General features: G+C 43.7%; 1 protein-coding gene across 2 annotated transcripts in view; it reads left to right on the top strand.

The window, feature by feature from the left end:
- The window catches only part of RXRG (retinoid X receptor gamma), a 43547-nt gene extending 22187 nt beyond the window's left edge, over positions 1 to 21360 (top strand). For both annotated transcript variants that reach the window (XM_059903175.1, XM_059903182.1), the window contains 8 exons: positions 2027 to 2171; positions 4337 to 4516; positions 10093 to 10253; positions 10370 to 10499; positions 11804 to 11936; positions 13680 to 13771; positions 15037 to 15142; positions 21068 to 21360. In XM_059903175.1, coding sequence (XP_059759158.1) covers positions 2027 to 2171; positions 4337 to 4516; positions 10093 to 10253; positions 10370 to 10499; positions 11804 to 11936; positions 13680 to 13771; positions 15037 to 15142; positions 21068 to 21215 — 1095 coding nt within the window. In that variant the 3' untranslated portion in view covers positions 21216 to 21360. The remainder of the gene's footprint in view (positions 1 to 2026; positions 2172 to 4336; positions 4517 to 10092; positions 10254 to 10369; positions 10500 to 11803; positions 11937 to 13679; positions 13772 to 15036; positions 15143 to 21067) is intronic.
- Positions 21361 to 22253: the final 893 nt, after the last annotated feature.

Below are 22253 nucleotides of genomic sequence, written 5' to 3'. Positions count from 1 at the left end.
ACCAAAACAAAACAAAATACTGAACATAAGACCTAGATGTCTTGCCTTAGCCTTGTATAAAAAGGAGGGAGCAGGAGGAGGAGGGAGGAGAAGGAGGAAGAGGAGGGAGAATTCTCCCACCATGTATGTATTTTCATCCCTCATATGAATTAATTTTTTTTTATGAATTCTTATACTATTTTATTTTATTTATTTATTTATTTTAATTTTTTTTTTTTAACTTTATTTATTTATTTATTTTTGGCTGTGTTGGGTCTTCGTTTCTGTACGAGGGCTTTCTCTAGTTGCGGCAAGCAGGGACCACTCTTCATCGCGGTGCGCGGGCCTTTCACTATCGTGGCCTCTCTTGTTGCAGAGCACAGGCTCCAGACGCGCAGGCTCAGCAGTTGTGGCTCACGGGCCTAGTTGCTCCGTGGCATGTGGGATCTTCCCAGACCAGGGCTCGAACCCGTGTCCCCTGCATTGGCAGGCACATTCTCAACCACTGCGCCACCAGGGAAGCCCTGAATTAATTTTTAAAAATTCCTGGTGACTTTGATTTCAAAGCAAGGCCCTGAAAGCTGTCTTTTCTTTTTTTGCATCCCTTGCAGCATTTAACCCAGAGCCTTTGCCCACATCCTGTGCTCAATAAATATTTGCTTAGTGAATTGAAAAGCTAGTAAATTTAGAAGGAACCTAACTCAGGCTCTGTTGTATTTTAGGTTTTATTGATCATTCCTTCTGTCCCAAAGGCCTTGAATACAGAAGAAAATCCTACCTTTGGTTCAGTTTGGGAATTACAGTCACTTCAGTTAGGCAAAAGTCACATAGACCATGCAGAAGTCAGCGGACCTTCCCTTAAACCCCCAGATATTCACCAGGTGCCTCTACCAGGCACTTAACTCACATTTACTCAGCACCACCTTTGTTTGAACTTACTTGGAAGTGTTCTTTGTTTTGGGGCACGTTCTGACTCCTCAGTGAGATTGTGATCATTTTTGAGGAATGAAAGACAGACCTCCGTTTCATATCTCCCTTCACAGTGCCTAGAATGTTGACCTGTACCCATGGGTACAGAAACACTGCTGATTGGATGACTGGCTTGTATTTATTTAACTTTTCTTTGATGAATACAAAACACACAAGTAGAGGCAGCTTCTCAGGTGGCGGTGAGGAGTTAATGTTAACTTGTGATAAGGGGTGAAGAAAGGGATACACACACATTCCTTTATTCAGCCACTCAGTTCTACCAACTCCCTACCACATTCTGGGTTCACGTCAGGCACCCAGAAGACAAGGCAGATGGTCTCTGGCTCTAAAGATTTTATATTTTCATGGGAAGATATTTGTTCCTTACAGACAAGTTCAAAAACATGATCTGGGACTTTTAACCTAATTTCTGGTGCTATTGCAATGATTTGGGCATTTGGCTTACCGTCCTCAGTAGGCTCGTTGAGATGCCCACTACACGTATTGTCTCTTCCATTTTACTGTGAACGTCTTAAGAGTGTGCATTTTATTTACCTTTGTATCCCAGAGCCTGGCACAGTGCCTGACATAGTGAGTGCTTGTGAAGGACTGTTGATTCACTAAATGGATGGATTTGCATATTTTGCTTGGTTCTCTCCGAGTCTAAGTCTTTTGCCTGAGGGCCATAGCTCCCCTTGGAGTACTGCTGAATAGGCAGGATGTAGTTAATAAAAAATTAAAAAATACACAGAGGACTTGTCCTAAGTGTGCTGTTCAGCGTGGATTTCTAGCTCAAATAAAACATGAGTAAAATGAGTAAAAGCTGAGAGCTCTGATGTAGATGTGTTGTGATTTTCGGTTTAGGTTTTGGCATTTAGAAATGACTTAGTTCCTCTATGCTACTCTTTTTCTCCCTTAAATTCACATCCCTCATAGGCAATTTTAGATACTCTGTACTTGGAAACTACTTCTCGAAATAGAACCACTTTTTTTCCCTCAAGGATGGCCTTATTGCTTTCTGCCTCAGGGATTGGGTTTACCCTGGCTCTGTGTTTTATTGTACTTTTTTCTCTTGCAGCTAAATGTGGTCAACAGTGTCAGCATTTCAGAGGACATCAAACCCTTACCAGGGCTTCCTGGCATTGGAAACATGAACTACCCATCCACTAGCCCTGGATCTCTGGTTAAACACATCTGTGCCATCTGTGGGGACAGATCCTCAGGTATGTACAGAAGCAGACACTCCTCCCAAGTGCCCCATGCAATGGGGGTACCAGAGAAGACATCTCTTCCATTGCCCACTTGGCTCCTTTGTACCCAACGAGAGAAAAAGGGTCTTTGGGGATGGTCCAGCTTGGGGCGCAGGCTGTAAATTTCTGTCACCACAGCCTTAATGAATTTAAAGCATAATTTCATGTGGTGAGATTAGATTTATAGAAAACATTTCAGAAGCCCTTCCCTGGAGTTACTGTGTTGCGTGTGTATCTGGGATAGAGAAGCTGTTGTAATGAGCAAGTATCTCAAGCTAGAGTCTCTTTAATTTTTAAAAAAATATTTTTTATAATTCTAAAAATAATATCCCAACATAGGAAATGTGGGAGAACTAGAAAAGTACCAGTGAAAACAAAGAGTTATCTATGGTGTTCCCAACAAAATAAACCCTTTGATATTTTAGCGAATTTCCTTCTACAGCATTCTAGGTTTTTAACATGTTTCCATAGGTGGAAATAAGTGTGTTTTCACTGATTTTATCTTCTTTGATCCTCTTCCATTTTTGCCCAAATTATTTCTTTCCTGACTTGTTTCCCTACCTCTCCATCATTCCCGCCTCACCACTCCCCATCTCAACAATTTTGATGACATTTGAATCTCTGATTTGATGAATGAGGAAGATTCTTTTCTATAGTTGTCTATGATGGCTGACAATATTTTCTCATCTTTTTATTGTCACCAAAGTCACTGCAAAATGTCACTCCACTGAAAGTTCCAGGTGCCTGGAACTTAGCCACACGGCTGATGTTTGCTTGTTCTCAAAAAGTTGTTTCCAAATCATGCAGACTTGACCATTGCCATAGCAATGGAATTCCAGCCATCCTGATAGAGAGTTTTTTCTGCTATGGTTTAATTGAAAGTTGGGCAGTTCTTTCGTATATGGAAGAACCACGGGAATGACAAATTGGTCCCATGTTTCTTAAAGACAAATACTTCAGAGCTGAGAGCATTAGGTTCTTCGAGCCCAAGATAAAATCCCGTATTTATTATTGCTATGAGTTCAGGAAATTAGTATAGTCAACTGATTAGGCACAGACCAACTTCATCAAGCAGGCTATCTCTAGCCACCATTGCATCTTAGAGTGGCTTCCTCTGAAATGTAAGCTCCTGGGATGCAGATATTTACATTGGGTAGAACTTAGGGACTTCAAGTTCACTTCGATATCAGCCTAAATACAACCAAATTAGCAAGTCATGTCAGGTCTATAACTAAACAGTATCACATGTCATACTCAAGAATCAGACATAAATATGTTTTGAATGATCTGTTTCATTATATTTTTCAAGTTCCACAATTCCAGTCCATTGAGCATAGCTGCATGGTGTGTAGTACTGGGAAGACTTCTACTTAGAAAGAGTATGGTGATTGACTCTTGATGCCTATGTGGGCATGGGTATGGTGGCTCTCCTGACCAAATTAGCCATCTCTGGCTGAAGTCATGGAAAACTTGATGTGTGGAACAGGTAATAAGGGTAATGAAACATGTAACAGATTATTCTGGATGAAGCAAAACTACCTTCCATCAGATCTTTATGTCACATCTCAAGATTATATGTCATATTATGCCATAAAGATCATATACCTATTTATTCCTCCAATAGGCAGTAGTATTTAAAAAATTTATAACTCAGGTTCTTGTTCATAGTTTATGATAGAGGATAATACTTTTAAGTGAGATTCCTAAGTCCTTGGGCTTCAATTATGGGGAAATATGTGTGAAGCTGAGGTTCTTTTCCTGCTAAGTAATAAGCATAAATATTTTTATTTCTTATGTATACTAATGTCTTAAATGAAGGCAGAACATTTTGCTTAACTAAACATGAGTTGCCCTATTAAATAAATGCAAGCAAAATCTTAGGTCAGGACTTTTCTAATAATGCTCTCTGGAATTAGTGATTCCAGAGAATCGCTTCCAGAGGGTAGACACGAGGAAGGGCATATTTACTCTGCCTTGGTTTGGTTCCTGTCATCAAGCCTGCCTTCCCTGCTTTGCTTTCTGTCCCATTGCCTAGGTGATGTGCCAGTTTCCCTAGGCAAGAGCCAAGGGGTTCTTTTGCATGAAAGACCCAAATAAACACAAGAATAACATATGGAATGTCCTTTTCTTGTGATCAGGAAAGCACTACGGTGTGTACAGTTGTGAAGGCTGCAAAGGGTTCTTCAAGAGAACCATAAGGAAAGACCTCATCTACACGTGTCGGGATAATAAAGACTGCCTCATTGACAAGCGTCAGCGCAACCGCTGCCAGTACTGTCGCTATCAGAAGTGCCTTGTCATGGGCATGAAGAGGGAAGGTGAGGTTCCCCACTACCCCTCCCTCCACTCGGGGGAGAGCAGTTTGCATATAAATAATGGAAACAAGTGCAGGACATAGGAAAGAGTCCTGCTAGGCTGGACTATGTGGAAGAGGTTTGAAGCGGAGGGGGGAATGACTTTGGGTACCATGATTTCTTGAGTATTTCAGTTGAATGTTTCCTGCCCTGATAAGTGTGTACCCCCGAGCAAAGAGAGCAAGAGCCTCTTCTTCTTCCATGTTCACCTATCCTCTCCTGGACCTCAGATGATGGTCCAAACTGGACCCTCTCCCTTGCTCTTCCAATAGCCAGGCAGCATCAGAGCTGAGGTCTCGGGGTCGTTGTGTGCTGCCCTGTAATGGAACACCAGACTGACCTTCTGGGCAGAGCTGACTTCTCCCCTCTAATCCTCACTCTGGGGAAGCCTGCTGGTTTGATTAATCTCTCTGGGCTTTTATAACCTTGGTCTGCTACAAATCCTCTGAGATTGGTGTATTCCAAAGTCTTTGGGGATTATTGGCATTACCAATTAATCAGACTTCGCCTTCTCATTCAGCGAGATCATCATCATGCGTTTTTAAATGTTACATCTTTCACACTTACAGTGTGGGTTAGCTGGGTTTTTGTAGAAAAAAAAATCTGAAAGTGCTTTCTGTTTATGTACAGATCAAAAAGTCTTTCCGTTAAGTAATACAAATAACTTGAATTGGGCAGTTAATTAGCTAGTGAACTCAAGCAAGTACAGGGTGTAAATGGTGAATCTTAATAGATTTCAGAGTAAGGAGGTCCTGCCTCTCTCTCTAGGAAATGGGAACAAGGAGTTTAGTCCCTCCCAGGTGGCTTCTTATTCTTGAAGAACTTCTTTTCTGTGAGGAGGGGGGAGGCTGGCTGAAAGGACCAATGAAGAAAAAGTTTGAGCCCCTTCTAAGAGAGAATGCTACCAAGAAGGAAAAAAAATGATATTCCCAGCATGTTTGAGACGGAGGTGGCCCTTGAGAATAACTTAATAACCCTAACCATTCTACAGCCAAGGAAACAGGCTTGGACTGATGGAGTGAGTTTTCCAAGGTCCCCAAGGTAGGTGATGAACAGAGACTAGGACCTCTTACTCTCAGGTCAGAATCTCAAATTGACAGACCCCCAAATCTGCCCTCCCAACCTGTTCATCACATGGTCCTCCCCATTTTAGGAAATAGCCATTTTTCAGTTGCTCAGACCAAAAGCCATTGGACACCTCTTTTTCTTTCATACACCGCATTCAATGGGTGAGGAAATCTTGTCTCTTTCTCAAAAGATGTTCAGAATCTTTCCATGTCTCACTATTTTTACTGTTATCACCAAGCCACCATTCTTTTTTGTAATAATACAAATAGCCTCCTAAGAAGTTTCTCTGCTTCCATCTTTATCTTCCTTGGGTCTCTCCTTATCAAAGCAACCTGAGTGAGGCTTTGAACAATTGGGTCAGGTGAAGCCTTTCCTTCACCAAAACCCTCTGATGCCTTCCCTTCTTACTCAGAAAAAAAGGCAAAATTCTGGTCATGACTTCAAGGTCATACATAGTCTGGCTGCCCCGTGTCTCTCTGCTCCAGCCTTCCCAGTCTCTTTGCTGGGCCGTCAGGGGTGCTCCCACCCTAGGGCCTTTGCACTTACTGTTCTGTCTGCTTGGACTGCCCTCTTCCCAGGTACCTGCATGACTCACTTCTCCTCCTTCGTACCTTTACTTGATTGTCAACTTCTTGATAAAGCTTTGCCTGACTACACTGTCTCAGATTGCCCCAAACACCCTCATACTTCCCAGTCTCTTTCCCACAGCACTTACCACTATCGAACATACTTTAAAATTTTGTCTGCTGTCTGTCTCCAAGAACGCAGGGATATTTTTCCTGCCTTTTTCCCCCCCACTGCTATATCACCAGTGACTAGCACGTAGTAGACATTTAAGAAAAAATTGTTGAGAGAATGGATGAGTGATTTAAACTAAATATTGGAATCATAAGTTTTAGTAATGCAGGAGCTTCTAAAAATGATTCATTCACTCAGTCATTCATTCACCAAGTATGACTTGAGTGACTACTTCATGCTTGTGTCATACTTGCTGTAGAGGGGTCAACAATTTTCTAGACTGGAACATGTGATGTGAAAAATCAGCTGGTCGAGACTGTCTTCTCTTCACTGGGATAGAATTGATACTCTTTGTAGCTTCCACCACCGTGATAGTCAAAACATAAAATTAATGCCCCCAAAGTGTGTCTCTCATCAGCATAGAGCATGATTGCTGCAGATTGCAAATCACCTATACTCGATTCTCCTGCCTCACAGTCTAATTCTGACTCTCAAAGCTCAACCTGAATATTTCTGGCTCAATTAGGGTCAGAGTGGTTCACAGAGCAAATGATGGGAAGTGTGGTTCTTTATTTTAAGTCAAACAGGGACATGTGGATTGTAAGAGCCTGGGCAGTCCTTCTTTTAAACCTAGTATTATGATTCTTTCATAGCAAATTGGGTCCAGTTTTGGTTCCTGCATTAAAAAAATAATAATAATGTGGAGCAACAGGAGTGATGAAAAGCTGAGTAATAAAGATTAGGAGGGGAAAAGGGGCTCTCTGAGAAATTGCTAAAGGAATTGATACTATTTACCCTGACAAAGAGAAGGCAAAGAAGCGAATCAATTCCTCATCTCACTATATGGAGGGTCACTTTAAACATGTTACTGGACAGCCTTTCCTTTGCCACTATCATTTCTGGCCTTCATTTACAGAATTTGGGGCTCAGTTCAGACACTTTCTTGAGGACAAGAATAATAAAATCCTGGAACAGATAACTGAGTGATACTATGGAATTTACATTCCTAGAGAGTTGGACAGACAGACAGAGATGAAATTGGGGTGGGCTCAGAATTCACCTGCCTAAAGCCAGGGTACATAATGGCGAAGCTGGAGTGGACATTTGCTATTGTCTGATGTAACACATTCATTCCCTGAAAGAAGAAGCAGAGGTTCTGAGAGGCTAGGGTCTTGCCTAAGCTTACATGGCAAGCTAATGGCAGAGCTGGTGTAGGACTGGGACGCTCTGACTTCCAGGCCACCAAACAATCCTCAGGGGTTCTGGAGAAGTCTATTTCCATAATTTTTGGTCATATAATGAGGTTTGGGTAGTAAGAGAATGGATTATTTTTGAGGCAATTTGTGGTCAGCACTTGACATTCCTGTGGGTCTATTAATCCAACCAGCCCAGAGCCTTGGAGTCAGGGGTAAGCTCAGGAGGCAGCCAGCCTGGGTCTACATGCTGGCTTCACCACTTCTAGCTCTGTGACCTCAGGCAGGTTACCTAACTTCTCTGTGGCTCATAGCATTTCAGAGGGCTCTTGTGGGGGTTAAATGAAATATAATTACGAAAAGTGTTGAGCATAATTCTGACACAGAAAAAGGGCTCCATAAATTTTGGCTATTTTAATACATCGCAATAAATGTGTGTTGGGCTAATGGAAAATCCTGTTTTAGGCCCCACTGGCCCCTCAATGTACCCTGATGTACTGAGTAGCAGTAGCTCAAAATGCGCCGTAGAAGATTTCTTTCAACAACAGATACGTGACTCCTCATTGATGACAGTAAGATTTATGGCACAAAAAGGAGAACTGAATAGCAAAGGATCACTCAGTTAATTGCAAAATTGGAATAAGAATCTAATTCCCTGAAGCCAAGGTTATTTTCTTTGGAGCTTGAAGGTTATTTTCCTTGAGTGTTACAAATCTGTAGAAGAAATCAATTGAGGGCCACAAGAGGAACTTGGTTTGCTTTCATCCATCTTTTCAAGTCAAGACAAATAGAAGCCCATTAATCTACCTTTAAAAAAAATTAATACAAGAAGCATTCAACTTTAACCAGCAAATCCAACTGATGATAAAAACACATATGAGAGTTTCTGTATGTTGTCAGTGAATGAAGGCTAACAGAATGGACAGAAAGAAAGGATAAGGGGAAAAGAGAAACAGGGAGAGGGAAGAAGAGGTCAAAAGCGGGGTTAGAGAGAGGACCAGAGCAGACCCCGAGAGTGGAAAGAGAGGCCAAGGGGAGGGGAAATGCTACTTCTCAAAAAACTTTTAAATAATTGTTTAATCTTCATAAAACAATCTCAGGTAAGTACTATAATCCCCACTGTACATGTAAGGAAATTGAGGCTTTATAAACTGAGTACCATGTCCGATGTTACTAGCTAGGAAGTGGTCGGGCCCATTTTGAAAAAGATTTCTTTGACTCCAAGGTACATGATTTTTGCTCTTCTCCTATTTTGTCCTCTCTGCTCTCTTTCTCGTCCATTTCTTCTTTTTCTTACTCTCCTGCTTTAATCTCTCTTTCCTTTCTTCCTTTACGCCTTCTTTCCGACCCTCCCTCCCTCTCAACCCCTGAATATCATTCTCATCTTGAGGTTTCTTGGTGTGTCTCTATTAGAGATGGTGATGCATCAGCCGTATTTGTGCTGTCAGACCCTTCTCTGACCTACTTTGAGAGATCAATAATATCACTTGCGTGACAAACTAGATGTCCAGCATCGGTCCCAGTTCATTCCGCAGCCTTGTGGCTCAGAGAGTAAGAGGTGCCTTGGAAAGTGGACAAAGGGGAGGAAAGGAGAGGAGATGAGAGGTAGAAATTGCTCATGGAGTAGCTGTCACTGAGGTCCCTCTTGGCCACTGCTTAGAGTATAATTTTCTTGATTCTTGGGATTTAGAAAATGTGTGCCAATATTGAATTCTGCTTATTGCTACTGGGAATAAGAAGATGGAAACTGAAGCTTTCGAGAGGATGGAAACTGACCCCATAGAGACTGTTCTCCCAGTGAAGAGCACAGAATTGGGAAAGGGGTCTGCCTGACATTCTAATGTACAGACCCAGAGGGTTCTTTGATGAAAACCCTAAGCTTGGGGAATCTGAGAAAATTCCAGCCTCCACCTTTGCCTGTGTACCCTTCCCCACCCCCCAAATCAGCTGCTGATTCTGAAATGTCATCTAGGTGACATTACTCCACCCTTTCGCTTACTAAATACCCACATGGCTCCCTGAAGATCTTCCCTGACAAGTCAGATCAGGTGATGCCGTGTTCAGGCTGGTGCACTAGGGGCAGACCTAATGGGACGTGAATGCCAAGGATGATGCACAGGATGTGACAGAGGGAGTTTTTAGAGTCATGTGCTTGTTACTTAACTATTGCATGCTCACAGTTTATTAGAGGTAGCAGGTGGAAGAAGGATAAGGGAGACAGCATGCAAGGAGACAGTGGTTCATTAAAAGAGAGGGCAGAATTGGAGGTTATTAAAGCTTAAAAGGCACATTTCTTAGAGTGGTCCCCATAATGAACTGGAAAGACTACGGACTGAAAAAAACCCATAGTTTGGCACAGGCATAAGAAAACAGCTGAGCTCTGCTTTCTTGGTTTCATCTGTTAACATGACAGCATCTCTGATTCATTACCACCATGATGCCCATTTTACAGAGGAGGAAACTGAGGCTTAGGGCTGTAATTAACTTTCCCACAGTTGTCCTGGGCATATGGTAACATCTGCACGTCCTTGTCCCTGCCAGCTGTGCAAGAAGAAAGGCAGAGAAGCCGGGAGCGGGCTGAGAGTGAGGCAGAATGTGCCAGTAGTGGCCATGAAGATATGCCCGTGGAGAGGATTCTGGAGGCTGAACTTGCTGTTGAACCAAAGACAGAATCCTACGGTGACATGAACATGGAGAATTCGGTAGGTGGTCTTAGATCTCCATCCACCTCCCATTTCTTGGAGGGGGCTGGAGGTGGGGAAGGAGTATGTTTGAGTCCTAGAACCTGTCCGTTCAGAGTACCTTGTTCCTTTTTCAGACAAATGACCCCGTCACCAACATATGCCATGCTGCTGACAAGCAGCTCTTTACTCTCGTTGAATGGGCCAAGCGTATTCCCCACTTCTCTGACCTCACCTTGGAGGACCAGGTCATTCTGCTCCGGGCAGGTAAGCGATAGCAGGGCTCCTTTCTTCTTGGGTTGCCATTTTGAAATTACCCTTGGGATCCTAAAACAAGTGACCTGATGGAGCTGTAACCCATCCAAGCTGTGCACCTTGTTGAGACAGGATAACCCCATGCGAGGTTATTCTTTTTTATATTATTGGTAAGCTCTGAAATTTGGATGGCCCTCCCCCAAAACTTTCATTTCCAAATGAAACACTGTTTGTTAATGGAGGAGTAAGACTCTTTTTCTTTTTTTTAATATTTAAATTTTCTCTTTTATACTTAAAGAAATTTTTATTAGTTTCTACATGCATTTTATTATCAGAGAAAAATAACTTTTTAAACACACGCATAATTAAAAAAACAAGGCAGGTTTACAAGAAGGTGAGAATTTTCTATTTAATGAGATTTGTCTGTCCATTGGTTCTCTTAAACTGCTTCCTAGAATCCTTTTAGTGACCAAGAAAGGCTCTTTTTCCATGCAAATTTTATGCAGCCTTTATAATTTGCATTTAATTTTCAAAGACAGTTAAACAATTGTTATTCAAGACAATCTGAAGCTGTGCCTCATTACTGTTATGAAATTAGAAAATAGAGATATTCCCATTTCACAGGTGAAATAGGGGAAGCCAAAGGTTTTTGCTCAGGCTTTTACTAGATGGATTCCAGGGTCCCTTCCTATTTTAAGATTCTACATGCTGTAATCTCTCTAGCCTCCCATTTCTGGGACACTGTGCAGTTGACATATGCCAAATCTCCTCTTTGTCATGGAGCCGGCAGGGAAATTTCATGAAGATTCGCTGAGCCTGGGGAGGCAGTCCACTTATTTCAGCCCTATTAGATAATGAGCGATCCCTGAGTGTCGATGGAAAGCTACATGCCGTGCTGGGTGCTACTAGACAACGCCTAAGAAGTAAAGCTAGGTTGTCAGGTCCTGGGGGCAGACACCGCAGGGTATACTCGCTCTATCTACCATGGCAGCTAACATAGTGACCATTACCCTTTAAGTGTTCAATTCATATTTGTTGATGAACTGGAGGGAAAAAAAGAGTCCTTGTCCTCAAGCTGCCATTCTGGGCTGCACTGGGGAGACTGTGGGGGAGGAGCATACCCACGAGTCAGGGGACCCCAGTCTTACCCTTTCTTCCCTCACTAGTTAGTGGTGTCATCTGGAACTAGTTTTTGACCTCCCTGGATTTCTGGTTCTGCTTTTATTCCAAAGGATAATAATACATGCCTTGGATGATTATCAATGAAGCAAGAGTGTGGTCAGGTTTCCCTCAAGGCCTCCTTCTTATTCTTGCAGGGTGGAATGAATTGCTGATCGCCTCCTTTTCCCACCGCTCGGTTTCTGTGCAGGATGGCATCCTTCTGGCCACGGGTTTACACGTCCACCGGAGCAGTGCCCACAGTGCTGGGGTTGGCTCCATCTTTGACAGGTGGCTCTATTCTGCTTCCGGCGCTTGTATGTGTGTGTGTATACATGTGTGCATGTGTGTTTGTGTGTGTACCTGTGGGTAGTGCTGGGATGTAGGATGGACAGCCCAATCAGCTGTACTGGCTGGAAGCAGAGACCATTAAGCACATGAAAACATAAACCTGGGGAATGAGAAAGGGATTAAAAGAAATGGTAATCCAAGGAGATGGAGTCAGTCAGAGGTCAACAGAGTTGCTAGCAGATGAAAGACCCTATTACCCCTAAAGGTTTCCAGGGAAGAGACTGTATTATTGACATTACCTAGTAAGGTGGGAGTGGGGAGTTTGAACTGTTTATCCAAGGGGGCCTGGATGGGAATGAGGGTTTAGGATCTGACTTTAGGAATCTGGGAAAGATGAGCTGAGGTTTTGCTGGTCTCTGCACCAGGCTCTCCGGGGGAATCCTGCTATAAGAGCGACAGCCTCAGTCTGGGATTCTGTGGAAGCAACCTAAGTGTCCATCATTGGATGAATGGATAAAGAAGATGTGACACATATATACAATGGAATATTACTTGCCATAAAAAGGAACGAAATTGAGTTATTTGTAGTGAGGTGGATGGAGTTAGAGTCTGTCATACAGAGTGAAGTAAGTCAGAAAGAGAAAAACAAATACAGTATGCTAACACATATATATGGAATCTAAGGGAAAAAAAAAAAGTCATGAAGAACCTAGTGGCAAGACGGGAAGAAAGACACAGACCTACTAGAGAATGGACTTGAGGATATGGGGAGGGGGAAGGGTAAGATGTGACAGGGTGAGAGGGTGGCATGGACATATATACACTACCAGACATAAAACAGATAGCTAGTGGGAAGCAACCGCATAGCACAGGGAGATCAGCTCAGTGCTTTGTGACCACCTAGAGGGGTGGGATAGGGAGGGTGGGAGGGAGGGAGATGCAAGAGGGAAGAGATATGGGAACATATGTATATGTATCACTGATTTACTTTGTTATAAAGCAGAAACTAACACACCATTGCAAAGCAATTATACTCCAATAAAGATGTTAAAAAAAAAGAAAATTAAGCCAGGTGATCTAAAGAGATGAGAGATGAATGGGTGGGTGACGGGATGGAGAACTGGGAAAGGAAGAGTAAGATTGAAAATAGTGTCTCTGTCCAATGCCAGGGCCCTGTGGTCCCTTCCCAACCCCATCATAAGTGGTCTTCCAGGGCCATGCACATGTCCATCTAAGATGTCCCTACTCCTTCCCTGCCTTTTCCCACAACATGTTCCACATGGAGACCATCACGGTCTTCAGTTGACTCAGCCCTCTTGATGGTGTCTAGAAATTTCTGCCCTGTCACGGAACGCCGTCCTTTGCAGTGTTCTTCCAGACATGTGATGCCCTCACCCTGCTTTGCCTGTTAAATTTCTGCCAATTCACAAATCCTCTAGGCTGCCTTTCCAGCTCCCTCTCTATGTTCACTGCCTCATCCTTGGTGTTCCCTGGGACTTTGATCATGGCAGTTATTGGTTTTGTGTTGCTGCCACGTATTGCTTCTGTGTCTGCTTCTTTAATTAAACTGTGAGCTCTTTGAGATCAGGGACTGTATCTTATTCATCTCTGTGCCCCTAGTACCTGGCGCATCTACTGGAAAATGGGGTGGGTACATAATAAATATTGGTTGCATTCATTTTATCAGCCCTTGGCCTGGTATTCATGATTTTCTCATCACCTGCCATTGTTTCCTGTGAACAGAGTTCTGACTGAGCTGGTCTCCAAAATGAAAGACATGCAGATGGATAAGTCGGAGCTGGGGTGCCTACGAGCCATCGTGCTATTTAACCCAGGTGAGTGCGCCGCGCTTAGCTCTCCTCCATGGTCGGCCCCCAGTGCTCTGATGTTCTCTAGTCCTCTAGCTCAGCAGAGACAGATAAGGGAGGGCCAGGAGACCTATCCTAGGGAGGACAAAGAGTCAACTCTTCATGGCCTCTGCTCCTCGAGCCATCCTGAAAAGGGTCTCAAATGGGCGTGGAGTGTGCATGTTTGGGGGCAGGTGGGGAGGACGAGAGATGCCAGAGGGCTAGGGTAGTAGCAAAGAAGGCGGTAAAAAGTGGTCAGGTTCTACATATATTTTTAGGCAGAGCCAATGGCATTTGCTGATAGGCTGTGAAAGAAAGAGAGGTATTAAATATAATTCTTAGAATTTTTCATTTTGTTTTCTTGAACACTCGGAAAAACAGAGATTTCATTTACTGAAACAGCGGTTCAAAGGGTGGACGGCTAGGAATCAGGGCTTTGGACATGAGAATCTGAGATGGATAGTAAACGCCCAAGAGTGGCTCTCCCAGAAGCAATTGTTTATGTGAGTCTGGAGTTCAGAGAAGAGGCAGGACCAGAGATGTACATTTGAGAGCTATCAGCCTAGACCTGGCATGCAAGGCTCTGAGACCGGGAGTAAAGTAGAGGCATTGCAGAGCAGAGAGCTGAGGGCTAAGCCCTGGGGCATGGTGATATTTAGAGGTTGCAGAGAAAAGGAAGAGCCAGCAAAGAAGCCTGAGAGGAGGCAGTGAGTGAGACAGGGAAGAACCAAAGAGTAGTGTCCTGGGGGGCCCAGGGAGGAAAAGCATTTCAAGAAGGAGGAAGTGATCAGCTTCTTCAGATGCTGCTGTGGGTCAAGAAAGATGAGTATTCAGAATTACATAGCAATTGACGCACATGCTTCACCTCCTGAATTAGGTGGTCTGTTAATTGATGCAGGATGTGGGTCTGTCCGGTTTTTGTACCCCATCTCTTTACTCAGTCCATACTTAGCACATAGTAAGCACTCAGTAAATGTGTGAAGGTAGTATTTCTAGAATGGCCGGGATAAAAAAAACTCTCTTTCTTGGAGTCAGCGGTGCGTACCTTTGCTCCAAGAGTTTATTGGGTAGATTGGGCACAGGAAGGAGGTGTGAGGGCACAAAGGGCTGGCTTTGTGTATTTCACAATGTCCCCCATCCAGCGTGTCTCTCGTAACTCTGCGGGAGGTGGCCTGTGTGAATGGGGACAGACTCTGTAGAAGGGTTTCCCGCAGAGGTGTGTAAGGAGAGGTTGAATCAGCTGTCTTTTTCAGATGCCAAGGGTCTGTCCAACCCCTCTGAGGTGGAGACTCTGCGAGAGAAGGTTTATGCCACCCTCGAGGCCTACACCAAGCAGAAGTACCCGGAACAACCAGGGAGGTGAGGGAGTCCTGGAAGAATGGTAACAACCGCAGCAACTCTTCTGATCTGCCATTAATGAATGGCGACATGCAGCAGGCACTGTCTAGATTTTTTCACAACCGTCTCAAAGCTACTCAGACACTGGCTCCATGAAACCGGAGGTCTCGTCTGTCTTGTTCACCCACTGTTCACCACTTTGGCATCAGAGCCTAACAATTAGTATTCATCTTTAAATGTTGAATGAACACCCCAGTGAACGAACGATGGTGGGAATCCTTAGCTCCAATTTCTAAAGAGGCCCCAAGGCTCCGAAAGGAACCTTGCCCAGGGTCACAGAGCTGGTGCATGGTGGGGCAGGTTGTGAACCCAAGTTTGCTTGATTTCAAAGAGCTTGTGCTTTTCAGTGTGACTGCATTGCTTTCTGCTTTGCCCTCATGGAAGCCCCCCTGCAGTAAAAGGTACAGGCTTTGGTAGCCAGGAGAGGTGACCGCTGGCCCCGAGGGTGCCATCTGTAGCCTCTGGCAAGGTCCTGGGTCTGGGCTTCTTGTCTGAGAAGGGAGACATCGGTCAGAGGATCTCTGAGGCCATCTACCAGTATTCCTGAGTGGTTAAAAAAATCCTTTTCCCAAATGTTTCCCCCAAGTACAGCTGAATAAAAGTTTTCCTCCTCCACTAACTCTAGTTAAAAAGAGAGAATATGATCCTCAAACCTCACAGAAAATGAAAAATGAAACTTGAAAAATACTTCTTTAAAGGCATGAGTTTGTTTTTAGGATTAATTACCTATGCTCCCAATTCTCACTGATGACTTTTATTCCTCTGTGGAGTCTAATTTCCATTAGCCCATTTTTCCTGGATCATAAGCCACTATCTCTCAATTGTCCAGAAGAGGCTGAGCTCGTTTTTTATCACAGGCAATGAATGCATCTGTGTGAGTGGGGTCCAGCCAGTTGATACAATAAATGTGCAGGCCTTGTGTGTTACGGAGACTAAGCTGTGACAACAGACTTCCCAAATATCAATAGTTGAACACAAGTTTATTTCTTCCTCACAACTCAGTCCTGGATGGGTAGTCAATCTAGTGTGGTGACTTTCTTCCACACCATCGCTCAGGGACCCAGGCTCCTGCCTTGTTGGGGTTCCACCATGTCGTCGAGTCTCATGTTTTGTTTTGTTTTTTTAATTAATTAATTAATTAATTTATTTATTTTTGGCTGTGTTGGGTCTTTGTTTCTACGCAAGGGCTTTTCTCTAGTTGCAGCAAGCGGGGGCCACTCTTCATCGCGGTGCGCGGGCCTCTCACTATCGCAGCCTCTCTTGTTGCGGAGCACAGGCTCCAGACGCGCAGGCTCAGCAATTGTGGCTCATGGGCCCACTTGCTCCGCGTCATGTGGGATCTTCCCAGACCAGGGCTCGAACCCATGTCCCCTGCATTGGCAGGCAGATTCTCAACCACTGTGCCACCAGGGAAGCCCTCATTGTGTTTTGTATGCTGATGATGGAAGGGAAAGAGGAGGAGGAGCACAGAGGTGAGGCTATGTGAGCAATACATTGACCTGGAAAGGGCACCCCCTCCCTTTACTCACTTCCATTGTATAAACTTGGTCACATGGACCAGCTAGCCAAGAAGGAGACTGGAGCTGGATGCCAGCTGTGCAGCTGGATGCCAAGGAAGAAGGGGAGAATGGATTTTGCTAGGCACCTGGCAGTCTCTCCTACATCTGAAGTGGGTGAGATTGAAAGAGCCCTACCCAACAAGCAGGGCCTGGCTGCCAGCATCGGCTCAGCTTCTGGCCGGTGAGAGCTGACTGAAAGCCCTGTGCTGGATGATATCCACCGAATCTCCCAGCTGTAAGGCAGCATTACTCATGTGTGTGTGTGTGTGTGTGCGTGTGTGTGTCTGTGTGCACATATTGTGTGCAGGGCATTAGGACTAGGAAGGCTCATATTCATCCTTTTCCTGGACTTGGCTCTAGGTAGTGCTGTTTACCTCTTTAAAAAACAGAACTCTCTTTTTATCTTATTATAAAAGCCAAGCATGCTTTGGTAGGAAATAAGGACAATTTTTTAAAATAAATAGGGTAATATAAACTGATTGTAAATTTGGGAGGTATATTTCTTTCTAGCAGCTTTGTGTATCAATGTATGTATACATAGAAATGTATATTTACAGATCTGAAATCGTATGGTTTGGCGTATTATTTTGCTCCATTAGCTATTTTAGGCATTTTATCAGATATTGAAAAGTACAAAATTCTTATTTTCAATGATTTTGTAATATTTCACAGGATGGGTGTATCCTAATGTATCTAGTCATCGCTCTGTGGTTGACATTTAGATTGTCTCTAATGAATAACACTTTAAAAACTTTGGAACTTGCCTGTTTTCCCAGGAAGGGGACTGCCAGGGGCCTGGGCGGCCCCCAGGCACTAGGCAGAGATGCCAACACTTGTTGCCTGGCCCAGGGCAGGGCCTGGGAGTTCAGGGAGGGAGTGCAGGGACGGGGCCCCTGCATGTCCCTTGGGTGAATCCAGCGCAGCCTGCACAGCGGGTGACCACCCTGACGCTGAGTAGGTCCATCAGGGATGTCACTTGGCTCAACCAGGTGGGCGAGTGTGCCGAAGGCTGGTCACCTCTGGTTTGCAGAAAGTGGTAGAAGGGGTTCCTGGTGGCACACAAGCCCTGTCAAGGCCGTTTTCTTGGTGGTGGAGGGCTGCCACTCCGTGGAGACTTTTCAGAAGTACACCTCACAGGGGCGAGTTCTGCTTCCTCTAGCCAGAAGCAGAGATCAAAACTCAGGAGGGGGCAGAGCTTGCAGGAACCTTCTTTCTCTCACACAGCAGGTGCCTTCAAAGGCTGTGAGTCCCCCTTGTTGCCAAACATGTGAGCGAGGAATGCGATGGCCGCCCTGTGGCTATGGCTATTAGCGGGTGTGTTTACTTCTACCTCCTGATCTTAGCTGCTAAACCTGGGACAGACAGCAAAGACAGCAGTCTTATGGTTAGCATTTTTTAAAAAATTATTTTATTGAAGTATAGTTGATTTACAATGTGTTAATTTCTGCTGTGCAGCACAGTGATTGTTATATATATATACATATATATATATACATTCTTTTTCATATTCTTTTTATTATAGTTTATCACAGGGTGTTGAATATAGTTCCCTGTGCTATACAGTAGGCCCTTGTTGTCTATCCATTCTATATATAAGAGTTTGCGTCTAGAATGGTTAGCATTTAACACATTGTAAAACTTTGGCATTTTTAGAGTAAAAAAATACATTTTCAGAGCTAACGTCAGCCTAACTTCACACTTTATAAAGAAGCCGTTTCCCTTGCCTAATTACATAAACCTCTTTCGTGGCAGAGCCATGACCATGTTCTTATCTAATGGTGATACCATTCAGATGCACTCAGAGACTTCCTGTTTTTTTTCTTTTTGCCACATCGAGAGGCCTGTGGGATCTTAGTTCCCTGACCAGGGATCAAACCTGTGCCCCCTGCAGTGGAAGCGCACAACCCTAACCACTGGACCGCCAGGGAAGTCCCACTCAGAGGCTTTCTAACCAAACGTTTTGAAGGTTTGTGTTGGCCTTGGTATAGACCTTTAACTTTTCCATGTAGGGAGGTAATTCTTACCTTTTTAGATGGTGCCACTCTGTTCTTCTTAGATTGCCACATTTCCTTAAAACTTCTTTCGGCATGAATATAGACCTATACGCATTTTCGAGGAGTATTAAAACTCCAATTTGAAAACTTCTCGTGAAATAACGTTGTGACGTCCAGTGAAGGTCCGGCTCAACCGGAAGTTGCTGATTTAAGGCCACCGTGACTAACAAGATTTCTATTCCTGTACTTTTTATTGGAAATTGTGAGTAGAGTTATTTGATTTCCAGTCATTATCATTAATAACATTAAAAATAAGCTTCACTGGCAAAAAGGATTTTGAGAGATGAAGAAGGACCACGGAAGCGTGTTGGAAATGAGGCAGGTTGAGGAGCCTGAAAGGGACCCTGTGTGTGTGAGGCTACTTCCTTCACACACTAGTCTCTTTCCCTTTGGTGAGCCTCACAGCTAAGGTCCTTAATTATAGAAGAGTGTGTGTGTGTGTGTGTGTGTGTGTGTGTACCAGTGTGTGAGGGCAGGTGAAAATGGAGGAGAATGTGTGTGTATACTTTTACACGTGTGAATATGTGCAAGCTCATTGTGTGAGGGTGTATAAGAGTGAGTGTGTGTGCACACGTGTGTGTATGTGTGAGAGTGGTGAGGGAGTGTGTGTGCACATGTGTGGGAGGCATATGTGAGTGTGTGTGTATGCATGGGTGTGTGTATTATCTCTCCAGATTGTGGGTCCCTCAGGGGTGAAGGCTGCTATTTTCTGTCTCTCTCTCTTTCTAACTGAAAGGTAAGCACATCCATGTTGCTGCAAATGGCATTATTTCATTATTCTTTATGGTTGAGTAGTATTCCATTGTGTGTGTGTGTGTGTGTGTGTGTGTGTGTGTGTGTGTGTGTATACACACACCCCCCACATCTTTTTTATCCATTCATCTGCTGATGGACATTTAGGTTGCTTCCATGTCTTGGCTATTGTAAACAGTGCTGCAATGAACATTGGGGTGCATGAATCTTTTTGAATTAGAATTTTCTCTGGATATATGCCCAGGAGTGGGATTGCTGGATCGTATGGTAGCTCTATTTTTAGTTTTTTAAGGAACCTGCATACTATTCTCCATAGTGGCTAGAGATTATCATACTAAGTGAAGTAAATCAGACAGAGAAAGACAAATATATGACACTGATTATATGTGGAATCTAAAAAATTGATATAAATGAACTTATTTACAAAACAAAAATAGACTCACAGACATAGAAAAGAAACTTATGGTTACCAAAGGTGAAAGAGGGCGGAGGGATAAATTAGGAGTTTGGGATTCAAATATACACACTACTATATATAAAATAGACAACCAACAAGGACCACTATATAGCACAGGGAACTATATTCAATATCTTGTAATAACCTATAATGGAAAAGAATCTAAAAAAGAATATATATATATGTATATATATATATATATGTGTGTGTATATATATATATATATATATATATATATATAAAATGGAGTCACTTTGCTGTACACCTGGAACTAACACAACATTGTAAATCAACTATATTTCAATAAAAATTTTCAAAAAATTTAAAAAAGAAAGTCACACTTAGGCAAAAAAATAAAAAAATAAACAAAACAAAATAAAAGTAAGCACAGACTATGAAGCTGATGTACAAAGTGGTTATAAACGGGTAACAGAAATGTGGAAACTGAGGCACATTGAGGTCGCATTGCTTAAAGTAAGTGTGGTATGAGGAAAAGCATAGTCCGGCGAGGAGATGAGAACTGCTGGTCCTGAGAGTGGGGGGCTCTTCCTGGATCCCAGAACCTATCTCAGTGCCTGGTGCGTGGTTTGTACACAAACACGTTCAGCCAGTGGCGAGAACCCCTGCGGATCCTGCACATCCGCCGTGCTGTGCTGTTCTAAATGCTTTGGCAAATCTTCCCAGGAACCCCCAGGCACAGAGAATGTGAGGAACGCCAGCTGGTTAGGGTTGGAGATGTGAGTCAGCATAAGCAGGCTGGCTCTTCCTCTTGCCCACCATGAATGGGGGTGCTGAGGGCAATTCTGGGATGCGGCCACAGAATTCAAGAGATTCTCAAGAGGTCACAGGATCCAACTTCCACCTTTAAGAAGCATAACAAGACCTCTAGCCTATTTCTGAAGCTCTCCAGAATTAGAGGTTCTCCAATTGCCTTAGTCTCCCCCACCAGGCTCTTTCTTCTAATCACAGATTGGTCAAGAAGACCAAATGAGCTGCCTCATGCCAGCAGCTGCCCCGCGCATGCCGGTCCCCCAGTTTTTAATGTCTCCTTGCTTCTCCACAGGTTTGCCAAGCTGCTGCTGCGCCTCCCAGCCTTGCGCTCCATCGGCTTGAAATGCCTGGAGCACCTCTTCTTCTTCAAGCTCATCGGGGACACACCCATTGACACCTTCCTAATGGAGATGTTGGAGACCCCGCTGCAGATCACCTGAGCCTCACCAGACACAGCCTCCTACACAGGACTAGTCAGGGCAGGTGTGTGTGGACCACCCCCCTGCACACGTTCCTCCACCTCCCACCCCCAACCCTTCCTGTTCCCCAAACGTGATGCTTATAATAAAGAAACCTTTCTACACATGCGACTTTTATAGGTGGAGTTTTGTATAGATGTTAACGGTAACCCTTCTTTGCTATCTAAGGGGCTGGGGATCTTTCTGGAAGTTCTTGGGAAAACTAACCAAGCCTCTGTACATATAATTAGTTTAAATTATTTTTTCACTTGCATTGGAAAGCCAATGACCGAATAATAAAGTAATATATGTGATATTGGCACTGCTTGGAGCATGGGGTGAATTATTGTGCAGCAGGGCAGTTATCTCAGAGGTGGGAGGAAAGGTATGGGGGGTTAGGAATGGGGGATGGGGCTGGGGTCCTGAAACAATAAATCCCACAGTTAGATACCCCATGTCTAAGCTGGGCACAGCTAGCTTTGCCCCAGGGTAGCCCCTGGAGAGATTGGGAAGAAACATTGTCTTTCAGCGCCAGCTTGGTTTTTTGTTTGTTTGTTTGTTTGTTGCTCTTTTCCTCCTAAGAATAATGAGTACTAACAGCCTTGTCCTGACTGGGGGCAATGGAGTATAAGGGCAAGAGTAGATGTTCTTTTTTTTTTTTTTAATTTTTATTTTATATTGGAGTATAGTTGATTAACAATGTTGTGTTAGTTTCAGGTGTACAGCAAAGTGATTCAGTTATACATACACATGTATCTATTCTTCTTCAAATTCTTTTCCTATTTAGGTTAGAGAAGATGTGCTCTTGATGGGGGAAGACACGGGTCCTGGGAGTTGGTGGGAGGTGGTAATGGATTTTGGTAATGGTAAAGGAATGGATTTTCTGTCCTTAACTAGCAACAATAACAAAAAGACCAGAGTGCAGCAAATTTGTTTTCCATCATTATCTAACTATATGTAGCCTGTTCTTAACAACTTACTGACCAGAGACGCGTTAATACGTCTTTTGTTGCCCAAACA

The sequence above is a fragment of the Balaenoptera ricei genome, chromosome 1 (assembly GCF_028023285.1).
Source record: "Balaenoptera ricei isolate mBalRic1 chromosome 1, mBalRic1.hap2, whole genome shotgun sequence".
NCBI lineage: Eukaryota > Metazoa > Chordata > Mammalia > Artiodactyla > Balaenopteridae > Balaenoptera > Balaenoptera ricei.
Note: the sequence above shows the minus strand (reverse complement) of the source record. Positions and strands in the feature narration are given on the sequence as shown.